At 44.0% G+C, this 23,231-nt stretch overlaps 1 protein-coding gene across 4 annotated transcripts in view; it reads right to left on the bottom strand.

Moving 5' to 3' along the window:
- Positions 1-22,639, bottom strand: part of LOC149353424 (uncharacterized) — a 28,324-nt gene extending 5,685 nt beyond the window's left edge. For 2 of the 4 annotated variants that reach the window (XM_089582548.1, XM_089582549.1), the window contains exons 1-9: positions 22,407-22,638; positions 21,890-22,067; positions 18,360-18,475; positions 15,093-15,212; positions 9,488-9,574; positions 7,528-7,654; positions 5,617-5,657; positions 3,685-3,771; positions 130-212 (exon numbers count right to left, since the gene is read on the bottom strand). In XM_089582548.1, the coding sequence (XP_089438674.1) occupies positions 130-212; positions 3,685-3,771; positions 5,617-5,657; positions 7,528-7,654; positions 9,488-9,574; positions 15,093-15,212; positions 18,360-18,475; positions 21,890-22,067; positions 22,407-22,457 (890 nt within the window). In that variant the 5' untranslated portion in view covers positions 22,458-22,638. Of the gene's footprint in view, positions 1-129; positions 213-2,347; positions 2,384-3,684; positions 3,772-5,616; positions 5,658-7,527; positions 7,655-9,487; positions 9,575-15,092; positions 15,213-18,359; positions 18,476-21,889; positions 22,068-22,406 lie in introns of those variants that run through there. The other 2 variants (XM_089582550.1, XM_089582547.1) reach the window with 2 other exon arrangements.
- Positions 22,640-23,231: the final 592 nt, after the last annotated feature.

The raw sequence follows: 23,231 nt of genomic DNA, 5'->3' as shown, positions 1-23,231 counted from the left end.
AATTCCTTAGCAGCAACCTTAATGTCACCAGATCAGATGCTTGCCTTTAGCATCCCTTTAATGGCTCATTTAATGCAATCATAAGCTTCAGAAATGGTGACAAAACTCTGTGCAAATGGTATTCCTTACCAGTTCAATGGTGAAGTGTCCTTGCGTTGCATTAGTGCCTTCCAGAATCCATGCGTCTCGGCTATGACCTTCTCTGCAAACTCCTGCACAAAATAATGCAGTGCTCAGAAAAGTATACAACCTGCATGGCTATCGGAACACTAATTATTCCACTACGATGCACCACACACAATACTCAATCATGCATCTGCTTATGGCATGAACCCTTAATATGTTATAATATCCAAGGACCTTTGTTCCACTGAACAAGTTTTATAACATCGAGGTTAAGTTGGATTTCTACTGAAAAGCCACCTCCCTGAAAGCGCTGTTTGTCAGTGCAAACAGCTGGAGGTACACTCCAGAACCTAGCACACACCTTTAATCCACTTCAGGAAGGCTTCTTCAGTCAACTGTTCATGACTGCAAACCTCTTTTCACCTCAGATACCCAAGATGTGGCTTCAGTTCACGATGAAGCTCAAAAAGCACTTATCAGAGGTGAGCCCGCAGAACATAGGTATTGATGCATCTCACTGGCGTTGTTGTATGACACACTTCCTGTGCTAGCAGCGCCGCACGCAAATGGTGCCAAGCATTCCAAATGGCAGCTGTTGCAATGAAAGCATATTTTTGCAAAGTACATGCTAGGGCACGCAAATCTCAGAAGGACAACTACTGTGAATGCTAATGTAAGCAAGTAAAAAAAAGTGAGAAATAGAAAAAATTAACTTGTACATATACCAACATGCAAGTAGTCTATGGTTTGTTTGTGAATATATAGTACCCTTTGTACCACAACAAAAGAGTCCTCTTGGTTAATTCTTGGCACTACTAGAAGCAACTAAAAAGGAATCTATATAGAGGAAAAGTTTCAAAAGCCCTTGACTTGTGCCTCATTTTCAGCTAAACAATACACAGCCTAACTGCTTACTTCCAGATAAAAAAAAAAAAAGGAGCAAGTATAAACCAGGTACAACGGGCCCTAAACAGTACATGTTGACAAGATTCGCACAGTTACTTGGAAGCCTACGCCACTTTGCAGAATACTGTTGACAGGAATCTAAACCTTCTTAAAATATATATTATGTAGAGCTCTACGAGCTAACAAATTCTTTGACACTGCAAGCAATTACATTCATTTCATTGAAATTTTTACTTTCTTTAAAAAATCTATGAAATCAGTACAAGCATACACAACCAGATGAACTGACAATGAATAAATTGCCACCTTCAACTTGCAAGAAAAAAAAAGTGCCCTCAGAGCATTACAAATCGTCACTCCTTTCATTTGTTACAACACAACGCTCTCTTTTACCTGTGTCACACAAACATCCTGAAGAGTTCCAATGATTTTCCAACTTAGTGCTGCTACTTGGAAATGAGAAAACATCACAACGACAAGACAACCACAAGGGAACAAAGAGAGAGAGAGAGTGGAATGCTGTTAAGATTACAGAGGACCTTTTAAGGCACTAGCTTACACATTAGTGGAGAAATGCACTGCAAACAAACATTTGCAGCACATGCATAGCATGTCATAAGCAGTGCAGGAACACTGCTCCAACTTCACATCCAAATGATGCACCAAGCAGCCCACACCAGCACTCTTGTGCTGCTTCACGCCGTAGTGAAGGGCTCCGGAAATTTCGACCACCTGGGGTTCTTCAATGTGCACTGACATCGCACAGTACACGGGCCGCCTCTAGAATTTCGCCTCCATTGAAATTCGACCGCTGCGGCCACGATCGAACCCGCATATTTCGGGTCAGCAGCCGAGCACCATAACCAATGAGTCACCGCGGCGGCAGTAAGTAAAACAAAGAGTTGAGCTAGTTGGTACATTGACTACAAAACGCTGTGACAGGGGACGAAGAAGGAAGGATAAGTGCTCCAACACACACTAAAGTACAGACACATTCCAAAGAGACACTTACTGCAAACTATACACAGCATGTTATTTACCATGAAGGATGATTACAGGACTGCACAGCCTACCCAAAAGCACGTGCCTCAACAGGCCAAATGCGGTCATTTGCTGGGCCTGGACTCGGCCCCAGCTTTCAGTTTTCAGGCCTGGGCTGGGATCAGACGCATACATAGATGGGCCTGTGCTGGGCTTCTGACGCCTCAGTGTTGGGTCAAGTCAAGTAAATCTGGGGCATCCTAACGCCAAATCTGGCAACAAAGGTGAAAGAGGGCCAATGGTGTGGGAAAACGAAAAAGTAGCCAGGGTTTACGTTTTTTTATGTGTCCACTGGGTGTCTTGCTCCTGTCTGGAGAGAGTACAAACCCAATCCATGAGTTTCCTGACGTGTCATCAAAAAAATTTAGGGGGAAACGAAATAACCTCTGCACTGAAAACAGGTCACAGCAGTTCATGAAATCAAAACGAGAGCCTTAAATAAGGCACTTGCAAAACTTACTTTAGACAGCGTTCCTGACACAGCACAGTTCAGATTTTCTAGGAACACCGATACTCAGCCACATGGCACAAAGAAAGGTAATTCAAATGATGCTTGCCAGCAGTTGAAGAGCAGAAAATGTGGACAGGCCATAGAGTCAGCAAATGGCATACAAGGCTGTCAAACAGTGGAATTCATGGTAGGATATACATTCTGAGAACAAGTTTCGCCATTAAACTGCTCCCGAACATTTCATCAAACACTGTTTGATCAAGACATGCCCATCATGTAAATCGCCATTTCATTGAAGTCCTTATGCTCATGTCATCAAAAATGGTATTTTTTCCCATCCTTGCACCTCACGACTTTTGTTTGTTTCCTTGACTGCTAGGTTCGTCTACATTTTTCTAACCTAGCTTAACTCCAGCTGGCCTGCACTAATCTAGCTAACCTGAGGTAGCATACCTTAGGAATATCCACCTTGTTACATGACTAGGTAACCCAACAGTACAAGTAGAGAAAGCGTCACATGGTTAAAACCCGCTCGAATGCATGAAACCTTCAGGTGCACTTTTACCATGTTCCGAGAATTGCAGTTTCTGAGATTCACCTTGCTGGGGTCCAAAATGATCTTAGTCCGCAGTGTGGAAAAATGTATGGCAAGTCACAGACGTACTTGACAGTTACACTATTTTCTCCTTTAATAGGGCTCCATTTCTGCTAAAGCCTAGAATTGCTATCCTGAAAAGCTTACCTGTAAATCTAGAATGAGTTGTTCCTAGGGTTAACAGCCACTCTAAATACCTGAACGCTTTCTTGAGAATTCAGTTTGTAACCTCAGCTGTAATGCCTGTGCATCTGATGCAGGTGCCAAACAGTTGCAAAAACGAACATTCAAGACAAATAATGAAAACTTGAGAGACAGCAATCTGACCACGTAACACAGGCACAACCCAATTACAAATCTGATAGCCTGGGACTGTCAAAGGCAGCAAATACAGCTCATTTCAGAAGGCATGCATGACAAATGTAAAGAAGCACAGTGCAGTTAAAAAAAAAACATGAAACAGAAGTGATTCTAGCCCACAGCATTCCCTGAAAGTTGACCACCAACCAATGATGAAGAAATATGGGAACTCAATCACAGCAACAACAAAAAAAGGTGACTGTACCCTGTTCTTGGCCTCGCCATTAAATGCAAACTGGTTCTCTGGCTTGCCATCAGGAATCTTATAGATGCGGAACCATTCATTCGTTGCCTGCAATGAAATGATGCACATTAAATGATGCAATTAAAAATTAAATGATGCAATCAAAAAATGCACGATACACAGGTAGCAGCCATATAAGTACAACACACCCAAAAGCAAAGGAAGACCTGTACGCCCTTACTGAGGAATACAAAAAGCACTGCCAGTCTGCAAAATTAGTTTTCAGAACCACATCAGCATGTCTTTGTAGTGATATCAGAAGCATTATATTATTACAGACAAATGTGGAGACATGAAACACAGAATGAACCATTGAGAAAAAGGGGAAAAAAAGGGTAAACGGTTGCAGCACTGCGTGGAAGGTTTTGCTGCACTCGATTGTGTTTGGTTGGTTTGGTTTGGTTTGTGGGGTTTAACGTCCCAAAGCGACTTAGGCTATGAGAGACGCCGTAGTGAATGGCTCCGGAAATTTCGACCACCTGGGGTTCTTTAACGTGCACTGACATTGCACCGTACACAGGCCTCTAGAATTAGAAATTCAACCGCTGCGCCCGGGATTGAACCCGCGTTTTACGGGTCAACAGTCGAGCACCATAACCACTAAGCCACCGGTGTCACATGTTTCTTAACTGTTGCCTCTTAAATGACACTGCGGCCACAGAAGACAACATCGCGTTCACGCATTGCTTTTATTTTCATATAGCCTCAAACTCCCCTCCTTGTTATATTTGTGGCTATGTAATATTTGTGCAAATACGGTACTTCCACAAAACTGGGTAGAAATCGAAAATGTGATAAAATAAATCATTGGCACAAAATGAATCAATTTAGCAAGATGGAAGGTGTTTTTATCTGTCTTCTCTAAACCAAAATTATGTATTCAGTATGTACCAAATTTGGTTTAGGCTTATGAGGTTTAACATCCCAAAGCAACTCGGGCTATGAGGGACATCGCAGTGGAGGGCTCCGGATAATTTCGACCACCTGGGGTTCCCTAACGTGCACAGCACACGGGCCTCTATCACTTCGCCTCCATTGAAATGCGACCGCCGCAGCCAGGATCAAACCAGCATCTTTCAGGTGAGCAGCTGAGCACTATAACCACTGAATCACCGCGGTAACAGTACCAAAATTACCACGTAGCATCCTTGAAGCCATGCCATCACTAACAACTAGTACAGTAATGATTCCTGATGGCCTTAGCAAGTTTACTATAAAGGCATCCTACTGTATAGAGCACGACATAATAAGCCCCATGATGAGTGGGAAATAAGAAAAGCACCATGGTAACGATGATTTTCATCGAAATAATAGTGATGGCATGGCTTCAAGGATGCTACGTGGTAATTTGGTACTGTTACCGCGGTGACTCAGTGGTTATAGTGCTCAGCTGCTCACCTGAAAGATGCTGGTTTGATCCTGGCTGCGGCGGTCGCATTTCAATGGAGGCGAAGTGATAGAGACCCGTGTGCTGTGCACGTTAGGGAACCCCAGGTGGTCGAAATTATCCGGAGCCCTCCACTGCGACGTCCCTCATAGCCCGAGTTGCTTTGGGATGTTAAACCTCATAAGCCTAAACCAAATTTGGTACATACTGAATACATAATTTTGGTTTAGAGAAGACAGATAAAAACACCTTCCATCTTGCTAAATTGATCCATTTTGTGCCAATGATTTCCTTTCACAGTTCAAGTGCTCAGCCAGTTGTAAGGCAGCTTTGAACTGAATCACACTACTCTGTCATATAATGTTATGTCACACACATGACACCAATTAATGACAACTAGATGTGGAAACAGTGCCACATATCTATTACAAGCCACTGCACCCACAGGTCCTAATGGTCTAGCTTTTAGGCATAGAGATGTCAATAAGAAACTGGTATTTACTTACTCTCACAAGACCAGGCATGTGCTTTTCAATGTCTGCAACATCTGCAAATCAGAGAACTAGCGTATAATCTCGTGCAAAGGCCACACCTGTGTATGGGCCACACAACCCCTGTACTGGACTAGATAATTGAGAAAAATAATACGGCTTCAGTTTTTCTTTAAATCTGTGGATGGGCTGCACCTTCAAAATTCATCCTCGAATTAAAAAAAAAAAAGGTTGCAGCCCTTACAAGCCTTTATATAGAACATATGCTAAGGTATGGTCCTTTTTATTTTTATTTTATTTTTTGGCTTTGCATGTATGCCTGATTGTATTCAACTCCTGTACATCAACCCACTCCTGTAACAGTTCTAATTAGGGCCTGACAGTACCTTCAAATAAAATAAATAAATACACACCAGGTGTCCCAGCTAAAGGGAACCAAGTTTCTAAAAAAAGGCGAAGTGTCTGAGCCCAGTGAAACCAACTGAGGGTTGTTCCGAGCAGCATGGCCTAGTCTGCAGTATTTTTTTCATTCTTCAAATTAGTTAAGCCTAATTAGCTAACTTTTTATTAACTGACTTGAGAAACAAAGTGTCAATGGAAAAGTTGCAGACCATCACAAAAAACTGCTAGCAACGCTGTTTCTATCCAGATATGATTTATGTAGCTTTATTTATTGGCCTTAAAAGAAAGCTACCATGCGACCAGCTGTTGGCTCAAATCTCTGCCCCAATGTGCACGCAAAGGCTCATTGGGAAAAGCACTTCAGGAAAAAAGATGGATTTTGTTCTCCAAGATCAGTCTTGGGACATTGAAGTGGCACCATCGTCACGTGGAAGCTTTTTTTTTTAATTGTACGAGTTATGGCTAAAGGCCGGTAAAAAAAACTACGTTAATGGTACCTTGGTGCACAAGTTTCAGTGAGCTGTTTCTCAAAGTGATCTACAACTTTTCTGCTGACACTTTGTTCCTCAAGCCAGTAATTGAAACGTTAGCTAATTAGGCTTAACTAATTACCTTTGAAGATTGCAAAATACTGCAGACTAGGTCACGTGACTCTAAACAACTCTCAGTTGGATGCACGCGGCTAGGACAATAAGTCTTTTTTAAAAGCTTGGTTACATTTATCTGGGACACGTGGTAAATACGTTTGAACCAAGGTACCGCAAATGGAAAACAGTTTTTTTGCTGGTTTTAAAGACATTATATTTTGGATGCACTCCTCAGGTATAGAAGAAGTGAATATTTGCTTCCCTCAACTGTCAACAACAACAAAAAAAAGCTAAGCAGATATCATCATTGCGAAACACAGGTGGCAAACTTCACTCTCGCATCCCCACCGCTCATGTCTACTCGCATCCACTCACCACTAACGCTCACCTCCCCTCACACCCACTCACTTGCATACTCACCTCCACTCCCTCCCACTCACACTCACATTCACTCACCACTAACACTCATCTCCACTCACACCCACTCACAGATGTGCGTGTAAGTGAGGTAAGATGAGTGTGCTCATGAGTGTGTGGCGACCTATGATGGGCACACTACTTTCTCTAGCAACCACAAGTAGTTGAAATGGCAGATACAGTCTTAGAGGCAGCATAGAAGCATATATGATACATACAGGGGCTCACAAAGTACCCTTAGTGCTCTTGTGCAATGCAACAATGCTTACTGTTTTAGCACATCGACGTTAGGCTGCTAGGCAGTGATGATGTGGAGAACAGATGAGCTCCCAGCATGAAGCTTGAAAAACCAAAAAAAGCCTTCACCTTTTCGATGACCCGTTGCAAGAATGATGAATGAAAGGATGGCATGACCTATGTGGTGCCATTCAATGCAGTGCATCGCAGTGACACAAGTACACAACACTTACTGCACTGCAGAGAAATGAGGGAGAGCTTGAGAAAATGAACCCCGGCTCACCATTCAGTTCATTGGCCAGAGGGTCGTTAATATCAATAGCAAGGAGCTTCCAGTCAGTTTCCCCTTCATCTACGAGTGCCATGACACCGAGGATCTTTACTTGAAGGACCTCGCCTCGCTTAGCCACCTATCATACAATCAAACGCAATAAATATGGACATCAGAAGCCAAGTGAACAAAAATTCATGCTATCCATAGCGAGTTCTGGTAGCCTTTTCAAACAAATCGCCTCAGAAGTTGGGCACACTAGACTACTGGCAGGTCAGATGCTCTATTCATCAAAACGCAATTTTTTGCAATATGAATCCCTTTTTCTGCACAGGCAAAATAAGTTTCATGGTATTCTTGTTGTTTCAGTAATGAGCAGTCATATCCTGCCCAGGAATCATGGGCTGCAACCATTTCCACAAGTCACTTTGAACACACTTCCCAGTCCCTAGGCTTAGTCTTGCACAGAAGCAACGGAGCTTATCACAGTGCCAACTTTAGCAACACTGTGCAAGAACATGCTCAAAGATGAAACCTTGGTTCTGTAGCGTGCAACAATGAAATGGAAGGACGGCTATCTCTCTAAACATGTGACCTGTGTACTCTGAATGGCCTACAATGTCACAGCATATGCCAGTGTGTGCTGCCATTGGATGGGCAATGGCACCAATCAGCATCACATTTTGTGGAGATAGGGAAATGGTCTTGCAGTTTTCACCCCTCTCAATTCCTCTTCACCATTGTCCCCTTGATAAAGGGGCTCTAATAAAGTTGCGGTTGGCCTGGGATGTTAAAGCACTTCGCTTCATGAATACCGTCCAGCAAGAATCTTTTTAATGCGCTTTGTAGAAGCTGAGTTATCGGTAGTGCAAAATTTGAATTTCAGCGTCTTCGCACCTTTTCCTCTCCTTACTTTTTGCACGCTGGAAGGTCGGTCTTCCGCCGGGCCCACCTCTGAGCCGGAGCTTCCTGACCTGCCGGAGCTATGCGGCTTACTGGCCGCAGCCATGGTAGCTGCCTGAAGTCTGAGAGAATCTAACCAATAGCCATCTCCCAACTTGTATACGCAGGCGCGAACGATTGAGGAGGGTGCAATAATGAAAAAGTCGGTGGAAAAGGCTCGCGAACTTTTGCACATGATTGTGGGTTCTCTGCTGTGTGTAGAAGTGTATCATCTGGCTCAGGTGTTCTTGACAACGCAATTCAGTGATTGAGCGACTTCATGCGCACTGCTCAGGTGTTTCAGAGCCCCTTTAATGCATTTACATTCTCTTTTGTGTTTGCCTTTAAACATACCACTGCATGCATGTAAGTAGCTTTATCAGACTGCAGGTTTGGTGTTTTCCCAAAGTTAAGATTACAAGCAAAATTAAGTAAGCAAAGGTCAAAGCATGAACAGGTGCCTAAAAAAGTTATGGAACATGGAAGCCATTAAAAAGCTAAATTTTTTTACTTCTGAAGGTGCGACCAAACATTGAGGGGCACAGAGCATGCACAACCTCCAGTTCATGGCTACATTCTAAGAGTGGCAAAAAATTCGGCTTTATTTTTTTCATGACTTCCATGATCAGAAAACTTCTGCAGACACCTGTACATAGGAGGTGTTGGACAATGCAAGAATGGCTAAACTGACCCTATCTCTGGATGTTGTTATTACCACGCTGCATATCAGTGCCAGTGTCCGAAATGTAATAGCACACTCTGGCAAGTGCCTGTGCAGTAATACACTTTGATTGGTGGCATTAAAACATTATCATGTTGAAACATCCCTAATAATCAATCACTTGCATCAAACAATACCATACTGGTCCACAATACCAGCAGTCATGCTCACTGACTAAACTGAATGTGTAAACACTCAGATCCCAGGTCAAGCCTGCTGAAAATTGGCACACGTCATGGCTGCTGCTATGTGACCCAGCTCACAATGATAATCATCCGTGTACACAAGACAAAAGATTCACGAGCTCACCCGATAACCGATCTCGCAGACATCAATGGGATCATTGTCTCCCTTGCAGTTGGTCTTGCTGTCAGTGTGGTTCGGGTCTTCCCATGTCTACAATGAAAATACAAAGCCCACAATGTACGCAAGCAGGGAGAACAGAAAAACAAGCTCAAACGTTACTGTGCCACATTTCCTATCTACAGAATAGCAGTGTGCGCAGTTCGGTGCCAGGCCAATGCACACTAGTCCATCGTAGGCTTCCAGTACAGAATCAGGCAAAGGATGGTTTTTGTGCAGTGATAACTACTCTACTGAGCACCTAGTGAGTGCAGTTCCAATCAACCACGCCAGTAATCTGCCATATTCAGGCCGATTTTAAGTGCAATTATTCAGACATTCACATTTGCAATCAAATGAGCATTATTCTTTTCCTTACTGTACACTTTAAATATATTTACAGGGTCTAACCAAAGTACACTATTTGAAAGCCCAGAGAAGCAGCTGGTGGAGTGAACTGACTCCAATACTGACTTCCTGCTCATGCTAGTGGTACTGGGACACAAAAATGCAAACACTAAGTCAAGCGATGAATAAGTGATCAGAGATAGCAAATATATAGTTTTTACTAGGAACAGTGATCTGATAAGCAAAAAAATTGCACGAAAGGAAACAAAAAATAGGAAATTTTTCCCTTCCTTATGTCAAAAATATAGTGGCCAAGAACCTATACCTCAGAAGAAAACCATATTATTTAAGACCAACTTTGTCAGCAGAAACAATCGAAGACATGGAAACGAACGTTTAAACAAACCTTGGATGCTAAAATGATGGTTAAATATTACATCCAACAGATACACCAGACATACTTTGCTGTTATAGTACTTTTACTGTCCCAGATGACAGCTACTCAAAAACTGACAAGGCTCGCAATTACACACAGCTGCCAAGCTTATCTTCAACTGTCACAATTACAAATTAACTGTCACTGCAAGAGCTGCAGCATGAGAACTATGAAACAGCTACATTGAACTCTCAATACAAGTTCTCCGGGAGTATGCAAAATGAGCGTACCATCCCAAATTATCAAAATCCAAAACGAGCCAACTCCAATATGAAAATTAAGAAAATAGTAGTTGTATTATTTTGTGGAATTATTTTTGGCCAAAAAAAATTAATATTTTACGTTTGGACCATTATCCCCTCAATTTCACCAACTAAAATGCTAAAAACAGCGCAGAACCTTGCATTCCTCATGACTACATCCCACTGCCCAACAATGGTGCAGTAAGACATGATGTTGGGCTAGTCGGTTCATGGTTAGAGCAAAACAGAACTGCGCGAAGACGAAGGGACAAAAGAAGGCACGAAAACACACACACAAAGCGCAGACTTCCAACTGACTTTATTTTGCGAAAGCAGGGTGCTGTGATAGCCTTTATAAGCACCCTGCTTTCGTGCCTTCTTTTGTCCCATCGTTCTCGCGCAGTTCTGTTTTGCTCTGATGGTGCAGAGCATCAACAGAGCTACCACAGGCCTAGCACTGTCGACGGCGCAATCGCCAGCTGCACGGTGCACACTGGCAACAGTGAGCGGCGACGTGCGACCCCATCTTTCCTTCCTCCATGTGCGACCCACACATCGCCGACGTCACAAGAGAGTGGTGGCGCACTGTCGTAAATAAATCCCGCAGGCCATAAACAGGTCTGCATGAATGCATTTCCCATGCTTCTGCATACAGATCTTGTTCGTTTAGGACGACGCGTATTTCGGATGTTACGAATATTTATCACGACCAGTCGAGATTCCTATCATCGAGGTTCTCGCTAAGTTGGCACGCTTCCTCTTTAAGGTCTTCAATTTTCTTCAGGATTTCCGGCATCCTCAAAAGAGGGGATCTTCCTAACCATACGCTGGCGAGGCTTTGGTGTGCCATAAAGGCGCGAACGCTTGCCGCACCACCACCAGCCACTTAAGTGGTGCGGCGCCGCCTGATGCCTGCATGCCATCGGAGCGGGCACAGCTAGGTGCGAGGATATATTTGTTTCCTGGCTCTTATTTTCTGCCGATGAAGTCTGTAATGTTCATTGGGTCATTTTTTTTACCTCGATGTTGCTAAGAAGTCCCTTTTGAACGGCATCTTCATCACCGAGCGCCCGAAGGAAGGCGCCCAGTGGTTCGCGAGCTCACATCATCCACCATGGCTTGAGAAATTGTACATAGCATCCCGATATAACGCACGCCGCCTGGGACATGTTTAAAATTCGTATCAGCGTGAAATTCGGACCAACCATAATCGTACCGTCGAGATTTTGCTGTACTCTCACTCTCTAAGCAGCTCTTTTTTTATGGTTTGGTTTATGAGGGCTTAATGTCTCAAAATGACTCCGGCTATGAAGGACGCCATAGTGCAGGGTTACGGAAATTTCGACCCTCTGGGGTTCTTTATAAAGTGCACCGACATCACATAGTACACGGGCCTCTAGAATTTTGCCTCCATCGAAATTCAGCCACCGCGGCCAGGACTGAACCTTCGTCTTTCGGGTCAGCAGCCGAGCGCCATAACCACTGCGCCATCGTGGCGGCCCAGCTCTTTTTTTTATTTAAAAAAAATAGAAAGACATCCTCGACACATTTTAGAATTTAAAATATATTTTTTGTCCAAACGGGTCAGCAGCCCCTAAAGAAAATTTTCAGTGAACGTTTCTCTGTTAAAAAAGATTTATAATAATTGTAAACAGCACATTCACGCACTCCATCATGACTATAGTAGCAATATCCTTTTGGCCTGGCAAGTCTTTCCATAAACTTTAGTGTTCCATAAGTGATGTATAAAACCATAATTAATACACAACTTAATGCCCAGATGAAGGCGCTGCCTGCAGTACATGCACGAAAGCGTTTAAACGTGGCCACGTGGGCAAGAGAAGACTTTTTGTTTTGCTTCCTACTTGCCTACAGCTTGCCTAGAGCACCGGACACGTAATTCGGAGGTCGTGGGTTCGGATCCCACCGGCGGCATGTGGTTGTTTTTTCTTCTGCTTTTGTAATCAATTGGCTTTAAGCGATAACATATTCAGTAATATTCTAAATTGATCAACACCACAAAATAAATAAATAAATTAAAAAGTCCCCTGTGCCGCTCGGTTTTTGTGGCTGTTGGCTTCTGTCATATTTATAACGAGCCCCTCATTCCGCTTCCCTTGTTTGCTTAATTGCCTATAGCTTGACATTTAGGCGCGCCTACCCTCGTGGGCATAAAAAGTAAGCAAGGAAAAGAGTGACTACATTGCTCATGCTTCTTACGCACTTCAAAAAAAACGAAATCATGCCGCTAGATGCAGCGCGCGGGCAGCTCTGTACGAGGTGCTGAGGCGCGGGTTGGCTCTGAAGCTTTTGTTTCTTTCATTCACTTTATTCCTGACCCCTGTGGCGTAGGCGAGCTCCCAGATTCCAACAGACGAGAACTGTGTTGGATTAAAGCAGTCGCTGCGACAACGGCGCGGGAGCCCACATGTGTGGAGCGAGCTTCCCTTCCTCCTCGCCACTTCCTTTCTACGAACAGCTGCTTGCAGTCACTGGAAAATTTTTTCAGCGACTTTACAGCTGCTTCGCACCGACAGCCATCAAACGCCATAAATTTTTTGAGAAGCGAGTTTCTGCTGGCAGCAAGAAAAAAATAAAAAGACACTGATGCACGGTTTTTTTCCCTCACGCCCAGACAGAAATAGACCTGGGCTCATTCCAATGCTACAGCTTCTTTTCAGTGTATTCGGATACCAAGTTTCCCAGATCGTATGCATCTTCCTTTCCCTGGGGTCTCGTGATGAATGAAACCTATTATCGTTACTTTTAATAATAAATTGTGCTCTTCTCGCGCAAATGTCCCATTATTCAGGTGTCTAGATTTCGGGACCAAATTCTGGACCCCACGCTTCCTGTTGACAAATGTCCACTTCTTGAGAATTTCTCGGGAGCACCCTGTGGTACATATTTATGTCACATAGTATATATAACTGGTGTATGATGGCTAATGGGATGCTGACAAAGAAAAAAAAAAACAGCATCCTTCTCCCATTGCTAATAAAGAAAATATAGCACGATCAGACATCTAATGCAACAATCCTCTGAGTGAAGTTGGGTTTACCCCTGATGATTGCTTTGATGCTTTGCTCTCTCAGCTGGGGCTAGACAGAGGCAACAGAAATTTTCTGCAGGGTGATGGTAGTGGGTGGCCAGCAGCCCCCTACATAGGGGCGTGGGGTGGGGAGGAGGCTGGTGCTTCTGGAGGACAGCTGGCTTTTTCCACCGAGTATGAATTAGATTTCGCCACTCCTTTTCCGTTCTTCTGCTACACTGGCTTCAACTGGGTGGTGCTTCTGGAGGGTATAGTAGGGTAGGCATTTCCATCTCTTGACCACCACATCACTCAGCCGGGAGTTGTACGAGGACTCCCAGGGATCTATGAAGCACAGAATGACTAGTTCCGCATATATGGGCATAAACCCATTAATGCCATTGCATTATACCCTTAAAGCACAGCTTAAGTGTCCCCTCCAGCTTTTCATTGTTATGGTATATGGAGTTTAACGTCTCAAAGCGACATGGGCTATGAGCGGATGCCACAGCAGAGGGCATAGCATAGCAGAGAGAGTGAATTCAACTACCTGGAATCCTTAACGTGCACTGACCTTGCATAGTACAGCCGGCCAAACCTTTAGCTGGTGTGCATTACGGCCGCTTTTTCTGCGCTCCTGCTCTTTACGACAAAGCAAACTTTCGGAAAGCTTCTTATTAAGCACGGGCTTAGTGAGCCTGTGCTTAGAGCTGATATTTTCACAAGTTTGCTTCATCACAAGGGGCAGGAGCACGGAAAACGCGGCCATCGCGCACGCCAGCTAAAGATTTGGCCGGCTGTACATGAGTGCCTTTCATCACGCCCAGGACTTAAAAGTCAAGGGGGTCTCAGGCCCCCCACCAGTTGTGACAAGGGACCTGAGACCCCTCATGCTAGAATGAAGGGACTACATGAATCCGAAGCAGGCAGCCATTTTTTTTTCTCCTTGTCAGTGGTTGTCGAAACATTTCTTCCCCATCATTTCGAAAATTTCACCGACTTTTAGTAAGAACCATTACCATGTTTTCTAGAACCTGAGAAGGAGAAATAAGAATCAAAAACGTTTTACAAAGCCTGCAAGAAAAAGGGAAACCCGTGCCTTCGCACCAAGAGTCAGTCCAGCAATTGCCACTGAGCTTCAAGGCTACACAATGACGAGCACACTGGTAAAACGTGCAGACTGTTTGCTTCAGGTCTGTGTTATGAACTGAGCAAACAACGACCTCTAAAAATTGTCTCTCCCCTTTGTATAAAACAATGTGTAAAACTGGCTGCCAGCCGCTTTATCTTTGTTTCCCTCTCCACCTCTGCTCGAATCACTAGAGACCCCCCTTTGATGGAGCCAGAATAAGCACTGTTGATGCCACCATCGCAATGGGGTCGTGGTGGCCGGAATCAAACCCATGTCCTCACGCTCAGAAACCTAGTGCCCTAATCACTAAGCCACACCATGGCGGGGAAAAATTTTCATGAAGCACTCGATGTAAAGAGAAGTCACTTAATAACTGACAGCACCTGTGGGATGGCGCCATAGTTCCAAATGTAGCCATGGTGAGGGAAGCAGTTATGAACATATCGCAGCTTCCCCTTTTTGATGTCCTGCTTGATTGGGTTCAGCGGCTCCTTGGTGGCGATCTGAGGGAACAAAGCACACCACAAAAGATGAAGCAAAGTTGCAAGTGGCACACAACACTACAGATCTTTCCACTGTAGTTAACTGCTGGAAACAGCACCTGGCTAAAAATGAACAGCAGTGCTTCACAAACTACACTTCAGGGGAAAAAAAATGAGTACTAGTACAAATATGACAGGATGCAGCTAGATAATGACTGACTGAAATGACTAATAGCGATGGTGCAATCAATTTTAACAGCTCACCTATGCTAACAACCAAGTCTAGAAGTGCATTTCACAAGTGAACAAAACCCCCAACTCTGCCCAATAAAAATGACACAGGCCATCAAGCCCATGCACCATTAGGCACTGCAAGAAAACACATCCAGCTCTCGTATATGGTGGCACGATTCACATCTGAAAATCCCCTAGGCAGCCATCTATAAGAAAATCTAATAATAATGCACACACGTCCACACAAAAAGTGCATCTGTCCTTCACTTACACCTGGAGCGTAAAGCTGCAGATTTTAAAGCAGCACACAGGTCGATTTTAGACATATTGGTCTCCAATGTCCAAGTGGTACTGGATGCTTGATCCCAGTGAGAAAAGATCTGCTACTACCACTACTACTGAAAACAACTGGAGACCAAATGGAACCTATCAGATTAGTGTTGGTTCCATTTGTGTTTTTGGAGGTCCCAAATGGCATTTTTTTTTTATTGGAATGCTGCAGCCACAGGGCGCATGTAAATAAAGAACACTCAAGGAAACAAGTAAAATAGATCTCGCTCATTATCCCCCAATTCATTGTACTAAGCGGATGGTTTGCGGGTGCTACATGTTTTATTTGTGCTCTGTGGGGCTCTGCATTTCCATCGTCTAAGAGGTAGTAGGCTTTGACTGTCGCATAACATCCAAGTTGATACCAGCACTTTCTCTGCGTGATGTGCAGCTGCCAATATTTCTCAGTACTTAATACAAATACAATACAAAATACGGATGCACCACTGCACGTGGTGCACCCATTTGCAAAACTGTTTTCAGACTTGCAGCATGTAAAAAACCATCCTTGCTCGCAAAGGAAGTGAAAAACTTGGGGGACACTGAAGTTCACCTTAAGAATACGACGCAACAGTGTTAAAGGGTCCCTACAGGCATGTAGGGGTCCCCTGGCACACCCTTACGCAGACATTGACACGCTAATTGCCATCACATACTGCTTTATTACACATCATCGTCCATATTAATTAGCAACAATGATTAGTGATCCCAATTAACTAAGTGTTCCTACAATGTAGTTGGCCTACTGTGCAGTATGAGGTGCTCGTACAAGGCCTCCATTTATCCCACTGACTGAACGCTCCCAAGTGCTCTAGGGGTAGCATGCCCGGCTCCCAGCCCAAAGGACAGCAGTCTGATCCCACTGCCTTTTACTTTTTAAGCGAAACAGCTTTTCTATGCCGCTACCCTCTCAACCAATCAGTATTTTCCAGTCACAACGGCGCCGACAGTGGGTATGCTGCTGAACGACACCTTTAATGCTGTCAAGTTAATACTGTTCACGAAAAAGGTAGTTCCACATGTGTGACCACGAGTCCATTCAATGTACTTACGAGTTTCACGGCATAACCTGTTCAAGGCAAATGTATGGACCTAGTTAACATTGTTATGGCATATATACACAAATCCACACATAAGGTTAGTTCCAAGAGTGCCAAAATCAAGTGTCACATGTGGCTCTGACCGGGTTTGTGCAAAGTTCCATGGAAGCAGCCTCTGTAGCACACTACCAAGAGAAAGGCTGTCACTCTGACATAGCCTCCCACCCACTGCAAGGTTGGTGATGCAATTAGGCCTTTGCATGCTAAGAAGATGACAGAAGCAGTGATGAACCAGTGCTTGCCTGAAATTTTAACTGCACCATCAATGCTGATCAGTACTGTTGCACTTTGCAGAAAGCGCACACAGCAACATGGTACAATTGACGTGGAAGGCTAATGTTGCACAGCTGTGCATGGCCCTACAGACTCGGGAGCAGGGGGGTTCTTGTGCAGCAGTTCAGATGGAATGTCTTCAACCCTGACCTCACACACGTTGATTTTCACTTCTTTCTACACTTGAAATGGTTTGTGGCAAGACGGTATTTAGACAGCGATGCTTCGGTTCAGATGGTGGTGATGTCTCTTGGTAGAAGACATAATTTGGCCATGCAAGACTTAGTGCATGCTGCCGCAAATATATAAACAAGGGCAGAGCATACTGTGTCAAAAACCTGCTTACATGTTACTTTACACCCAGTAATGAACACAGCTTTCTTTTCATGTTCTTATCACACTAAACTGTCAACTGAAATTCACTTCAAGGACATGTCTTGCATAATCGCAGACAGCACATTATGCTAGAACACTGCACTGCAAAATCCACAAAGTTTTTCACCCAGAAAAAGATGCCACAGTTTGTAGCTTGCACCAGTGGTCCTGAAAAACCACTAATTTTAGCTATTTCAAGAATGTTAAAAGAAAGAAGAACATTCACAACAGCTATCAACTGCGCATGATGAGATAATATCTGAGTTTCATATAGCAGACCACTCCACTACAGCTCGGGTACAGTAAGGCTTCTTGGCTAGCTGGTTCATTCCTGCTTATGAAGCTCAAGCTGCACATACAACACAAACTGCACCTGTCAGCACTGCATGCATTCCTTGCTTCACCTGCATCAGCCACTGCACATTTTGAACTTTGTACAGTGACGTGCCACTGTAGTATTAAATGAAGCAGCTGACCAAACATTTGCACTACACCCTCCCAATTTTGCAGACAAAATGCATGTGGTTAAAAACCCTAGATGTGACAAAGCCCTTGGGCAATGGCCCATGAAGACTATACTTCCCAAAGGTGTTTTCTCAATGATTGAATTCAATACCAGCAGTGTTTCATGCAGCCACTTTGGTAACATTATTAGGTGTTTTCACACCAAGACAGTTTGCAACATATCATTAATACTATACATGAAAACACCACTGCTATGTGCAACATGCTAAGGCAGGAGAAAGAGGCATCTGAGTCCAAGGGCATTCTTATTCATATCAAATAGGCACACAAGAGCAAAATGACACGAGCAATAAACAACAGAAGCGTACAGATCACATGAAAAGACACCGACCTCCATTTTGGCATTGGTCCAGCGGGGCACTTCCACTACCATGTTGTAAATGCGGTTGCCTTCATCCGCAAACATGGGGATGTCATGGAAGGGAGAGATGTACTGATCTCCTTTGCCTGTGAGGAAACAGTGACAGCAATTATTAAACACTTTCCACAAATACCAGCATTCTCCCACTGAACCGTGGCACCACTGGAAATGAAACCCAGAACAACAATACAAGCTCTCTTTCAAGTTAAAAGAGTGTCCCCATGATGAGCAAGAATGGGCATGCTCCCAAGAAAAATTTCTGCTTACTGTATGCTGAATCCACCATCGTGAAATAATGGATTTATCACATGATGCAGCAGATAATCAGTTTGAAACTGAAAATTATTTGCTAAGTCCGCCGGAAACATGGAATAACCATAATGAAGAGATTCGCATGGAAGAACAAAACAAGCACCATTCCCCACTGCAGCAGAACTGAAATTGTACTTCTAAATAGTTTTGTGGCTAAGAGCTTACTCTTCCTTCATGGTTAATAAAACTGTCACCCACATTTGCTACACTAACTTGCACACAAAAGAAACATTAAATACTCAAAGCACTGCTCATTATGACCATAAATTCCCTATCAAGGGTGACCGGAGAGTAATGAGAATTAGTTTTATAAACTGTTGCGTTGAAAAGACTCCAAAAATATTTGTCCCTCTAAGTCTGACCCTTGAGAATGTAGATGTTTCCAGTGAGCTTTCATCATTCTTGGCAGCCGTGCAGGAAATTTTCAGCTGTAAGCATGTTCAGAACCATTGCATTTGAACACTGGCCACTCACCTTTTGAAGGAAAAAGTTACATGCAGATTTGAAACCAGCAGAATTAATCTTCCTGTCAAAAACTTTCACAGCTTGTGAAGTGAGAAGCAGCACATTACCATGCAAAAAGGAACTATGAAATTTCCCAAGAATCAATAACAAAAATAAGCACTAATGCCAATTTCCAATTTGACTGTGTAAGCCTTCTTGGGGTAGGGTGATGAGGCCGTTTTGTATTAAACAGCTTGCTCTCAGCAACTTATGCAAACCTCCAGAATTCACTTAGAGTGACAGCTTGTAAAATCTGGTTTGCTAACTGAACAAAAATGCACTGTTACCATTTTTCACACAGAATTTTTTCACGCACAAATGTTCCAAACTGGCCTGTATTTTTTCCATGATGATGTACTGCATACGGGTACCATGATAACAATCCCTTCAGCACCTTCGGGCACCAAACAACTGACAAGGTTGCTTCCAAGTACCTGGAACCCCAGCTTAAGTGTCCTCGACATGTTCCTTGCAGGGTAGAAGTCCCAGCAAAGCAGCAATATCATTCTCGTTACTTTCCAGACAAACATATATGGTTCGACACGACATGTACCATGGATTTTTGAAATTCAGCTGTATCAATTGCACTTTGAATGCAGCATACAAGCTTACATGTTCATAATGAGGTTGGCTCAAGCATGGTGTATCATAAAAGCATGAGCTCATATTAAGAAATCTGAACCAGCAAGAAATGAATGAGTTTACAGCAAGTAAGAAACGATTAGGCAGCAAGGAATATTGATAACTGTGTTAAAATCCAGGCACCCAAATACCTTGTACTCAAGCCCAAACATTTTCTGTAATACCCAAAGCTTCGGCCAAAGACAGCTCTGCTAGAGACTCAATGTTTGATCTGAAATGGATGCCACCTGCCCACATTTCGAACAGAGGAGACACGCACACACACACAAAACAAACAAAGCACGAAAAGCAAAAGCAGAAAAGCAAGAAAGCCTGTGATCTCTGTGACCGCAATCGCTGTGAAAGGCAATTACTGTGCTAGCTGCATAAGCCGCCAGCCGTGCCACTTGTGCACAGTACACGTTACATTAGACCTCTTGGGGATTTGTCATGTGATGCAGCAGATAATCTGTCTGAAGCTGAAAATTACTTCCCATGTCCGCTGCAAACGTAGAATAACCAGAACAAAGCGATTCACATGGAAGAACAAAGCAAGCACTATTCCCCACTCTGCACAAACGTCCTAACATAACATGACTAAAAAGTGAGAGAAGCCAACAGCCACAGAAACCAAGGAGCACAGGGGATTTTTTAATTAATTTATTTTTTGTGGTGTTGATCAAGTAAGAATATTACTGAATATGTTGTCGCTTAAAGCTAATTGATTAGAAAATCAGAAGAGAAAAAAAAGAAGAAAAAACAACCACATGCCGCCGGTGGGATCCGAACCCACGACCTCCGAATTACGCGTCTGGTGCTTTATCCACAGGCTACCACAAAATTTGAGTAAACAGTGTACGAAATAGTGCACAAGGGGCATGCAACCTACACAGCCACAGTGTTTTCAGGTGTGCCCGCGTGGACTCGAAAGCAGCGCAGGTAAAAGTGTTGCTAAGCTACAGGTCCTGAAATAGACATTTCGACCCTGCCCAATTGATTCTCCATGGAGCGGCATTAGCAGTCGTACAAAAATACGTTTTTCGCGCAACATACCGCAGAGAAGAAGACGTTAATTACATCGCCTTGGGCCACTTTGAGTCATTCTACCTTTACAAGAAAGGCAGATTGCTCAGGCACCTCTGAAACAACGCGCGTGACGCGGGACTTTTCAGATAACGCGTTACGAACAGGACACAGATAAAAGGAGCACTGTGGGAGCTTGTATGGCCCTATTCAACATCTGGATTACAGCCAGAGAATCCGGCGCCAGTCTAACTTAAGGAAAAAAGAAAGAAATGCACTAAAAAGCGCAGGAAACAGACACGGATAAAGGAAAAAGCTAAATGAGGACAATAGCTCAAGAATGAGCCATGAGCAAACACATGAAGGCAAAATACAAGATCCTGTGCACCAGATCAGCCAGAAACTGGATGGAGCACGCGTTATGGGTGCAACAGAAAAAATGCTTCAAATCTGTGCACCAGATCAGCCAGAAGCTGGAGCAAGTGTTATGGGTGCAACAGAAAAAATGCTTCAGATCCATTCGCGTTTCAGCAGTGAATGCCCAAACTTAAGCGCATACCTGCTGCACAATCCAACGAAACTTGGTTTACAACGAGCAACCACTATGATTGCCGACTGCATACGCGCACCAACGCTAGCTATCAGAGTCACTTAAAAGGGACACTGGTTTTTGCTCTGTATCAATGCAAGGTCAGGTGTGTACGAACTAGCAAACAATAAATCAGAAAGCAGGACAGAGAACCGTTCCAGTTCTCACCCTGAGATAGTAATGCTTGCTGGCCAAGCCCAAGCAGGATCATCAGGCGCTCCATAAATGCTCTGAACACGCACAATCTCAGGCATGAAGCAGACCCCACGAAAGCAGACGAACAATACATGCATTCGTCAAAACTTACGGAAATACATGCTGTAGTTCGCGGAGTTCGGACTTCCCCGTTCAACAGTGGAGTAACTGTCCAAGGCCATGCCAGACGCCGCCAAAACCAGAAAATCGCCCATCATAGAAAAAAGGACAGGACCACATGCGGTAAGCAACTTACGAAAATACAGCTTGTAGGTCAGGGTGTTGGGTGAACCCCTCTCGACAGTTGAGTAGGCCATGGTTCGTGACACGTTCGCCAAGCTGAATGAGACACCTCGCAGTCGCAGAAAGCCGGTCGTAAAGGCCTTCCCCACGTGTAAAAGCATCTCCGACGCTGGCTGCCACAGCGGCGGCACCTATCGGTGAAATAAGAAAGCTGAAACATGAGTAGGGGATCAATGTAGCCAACGTTAGCGGATTAAAATATGGACGCGCATATGCGCTTGCACCCGCACCGTCATCTCCGCGATAAAGCTCGTGGCAACTTATCTTTTGTGAATGCCAGATTGCATGACAACATTGAAAATAACGGAACACGGTAATCCATTTCGCCACACAGCAACCCGTACAAGCGCCACTTTCTCAATTTGAAGAGAACGCGCCCATTTCACTGAGCATTAACACGCCTCGCCAAAACGACCTTGCGGCACTATTCAAGAAGTCATAGAAGGCTTAAATAAAATATGGAGACCCACCTGTGACAGCAATAAGATGACAGTCAGTCCAATGGCCCCTTGAAATAGCATGCTGGCACGCTCAACACATTGGATGTGAGAACGGTACTCTGCACCGTAGCAGCCAAACCGGCTCTGAACGCCGGCTAAAGCCTTTTAGTGTCATAAGTTCACTCCTAATGTTCACACCTGGCTTGAACGTGGGAATTAAACTTTCGACATGACAGTGTGTCGGTGCTGGATGCAGTTACAGTTACGAAAACGCTCGCTAACGAAAGCAAGGGCCGCCATTGAAACATAGTAAAATATTGCAGCACCAGATAGCGCCACCTGTACGGTGTTAAGGCGGTTTAGGAAGGTGGCTCAAACAAATTTTCGAATTGCTGCAACCACGGCCTGCGCTTGAACCGTGCACATCAGCTAGTTTGATACAGTTGTTATACCTGTTTCTGATGTCGCAGCCGCTGGTATAACGTTTCCGATGGACACACAATTTAAATCACCGACAGTGCAAGCGTAGCTAGTGCATTTCTTCTTTTTCCAACGCAGAGCTAATTGGCGTGTCTGGGGATGTTTGTTTATACTGATAGCGACACTGCACTGAATGCAGGTTGCTTGCTATTTCAGTACATTTATAGACTACGAAGCTATTGTCAACAACACAAGAACAGAGTGCTGTCATATCAATGCAAAGAAAACAATATGCTTTCGGCCCTCTCGAGACACAATTAACGTAATGGCCTAGTATTCTTGATCATGTTTTAGGCAGTTATTACTAAGACGATAGAAAACCGTGTGGACTACTCACCGAAGAAGCCCGCTCTCCAAAAGTAGGCCTTGCGCTGG

The sequence above is a fragment of the Amblyomma mixtum genome, chromosome 3 (genome assembly GCF_055824585.1).
Source record: "Amblyomma mixtum isolate Tamu chromosome 3, ASM5582458v1, whole genome shotgun sequence".
Classification (NCBI taxonomy): Eukaryota; Metazoa; Arthropoda; class Arachnida; order Ixodida; family Ixodidae; genus Amblyomma; species Amblyomma mixtum.
The sequence above is the reverse complement of the archived record's forward strand: the minus strand, read 5'-3'. Positions and strand labels throughout refer to the sequence as shown.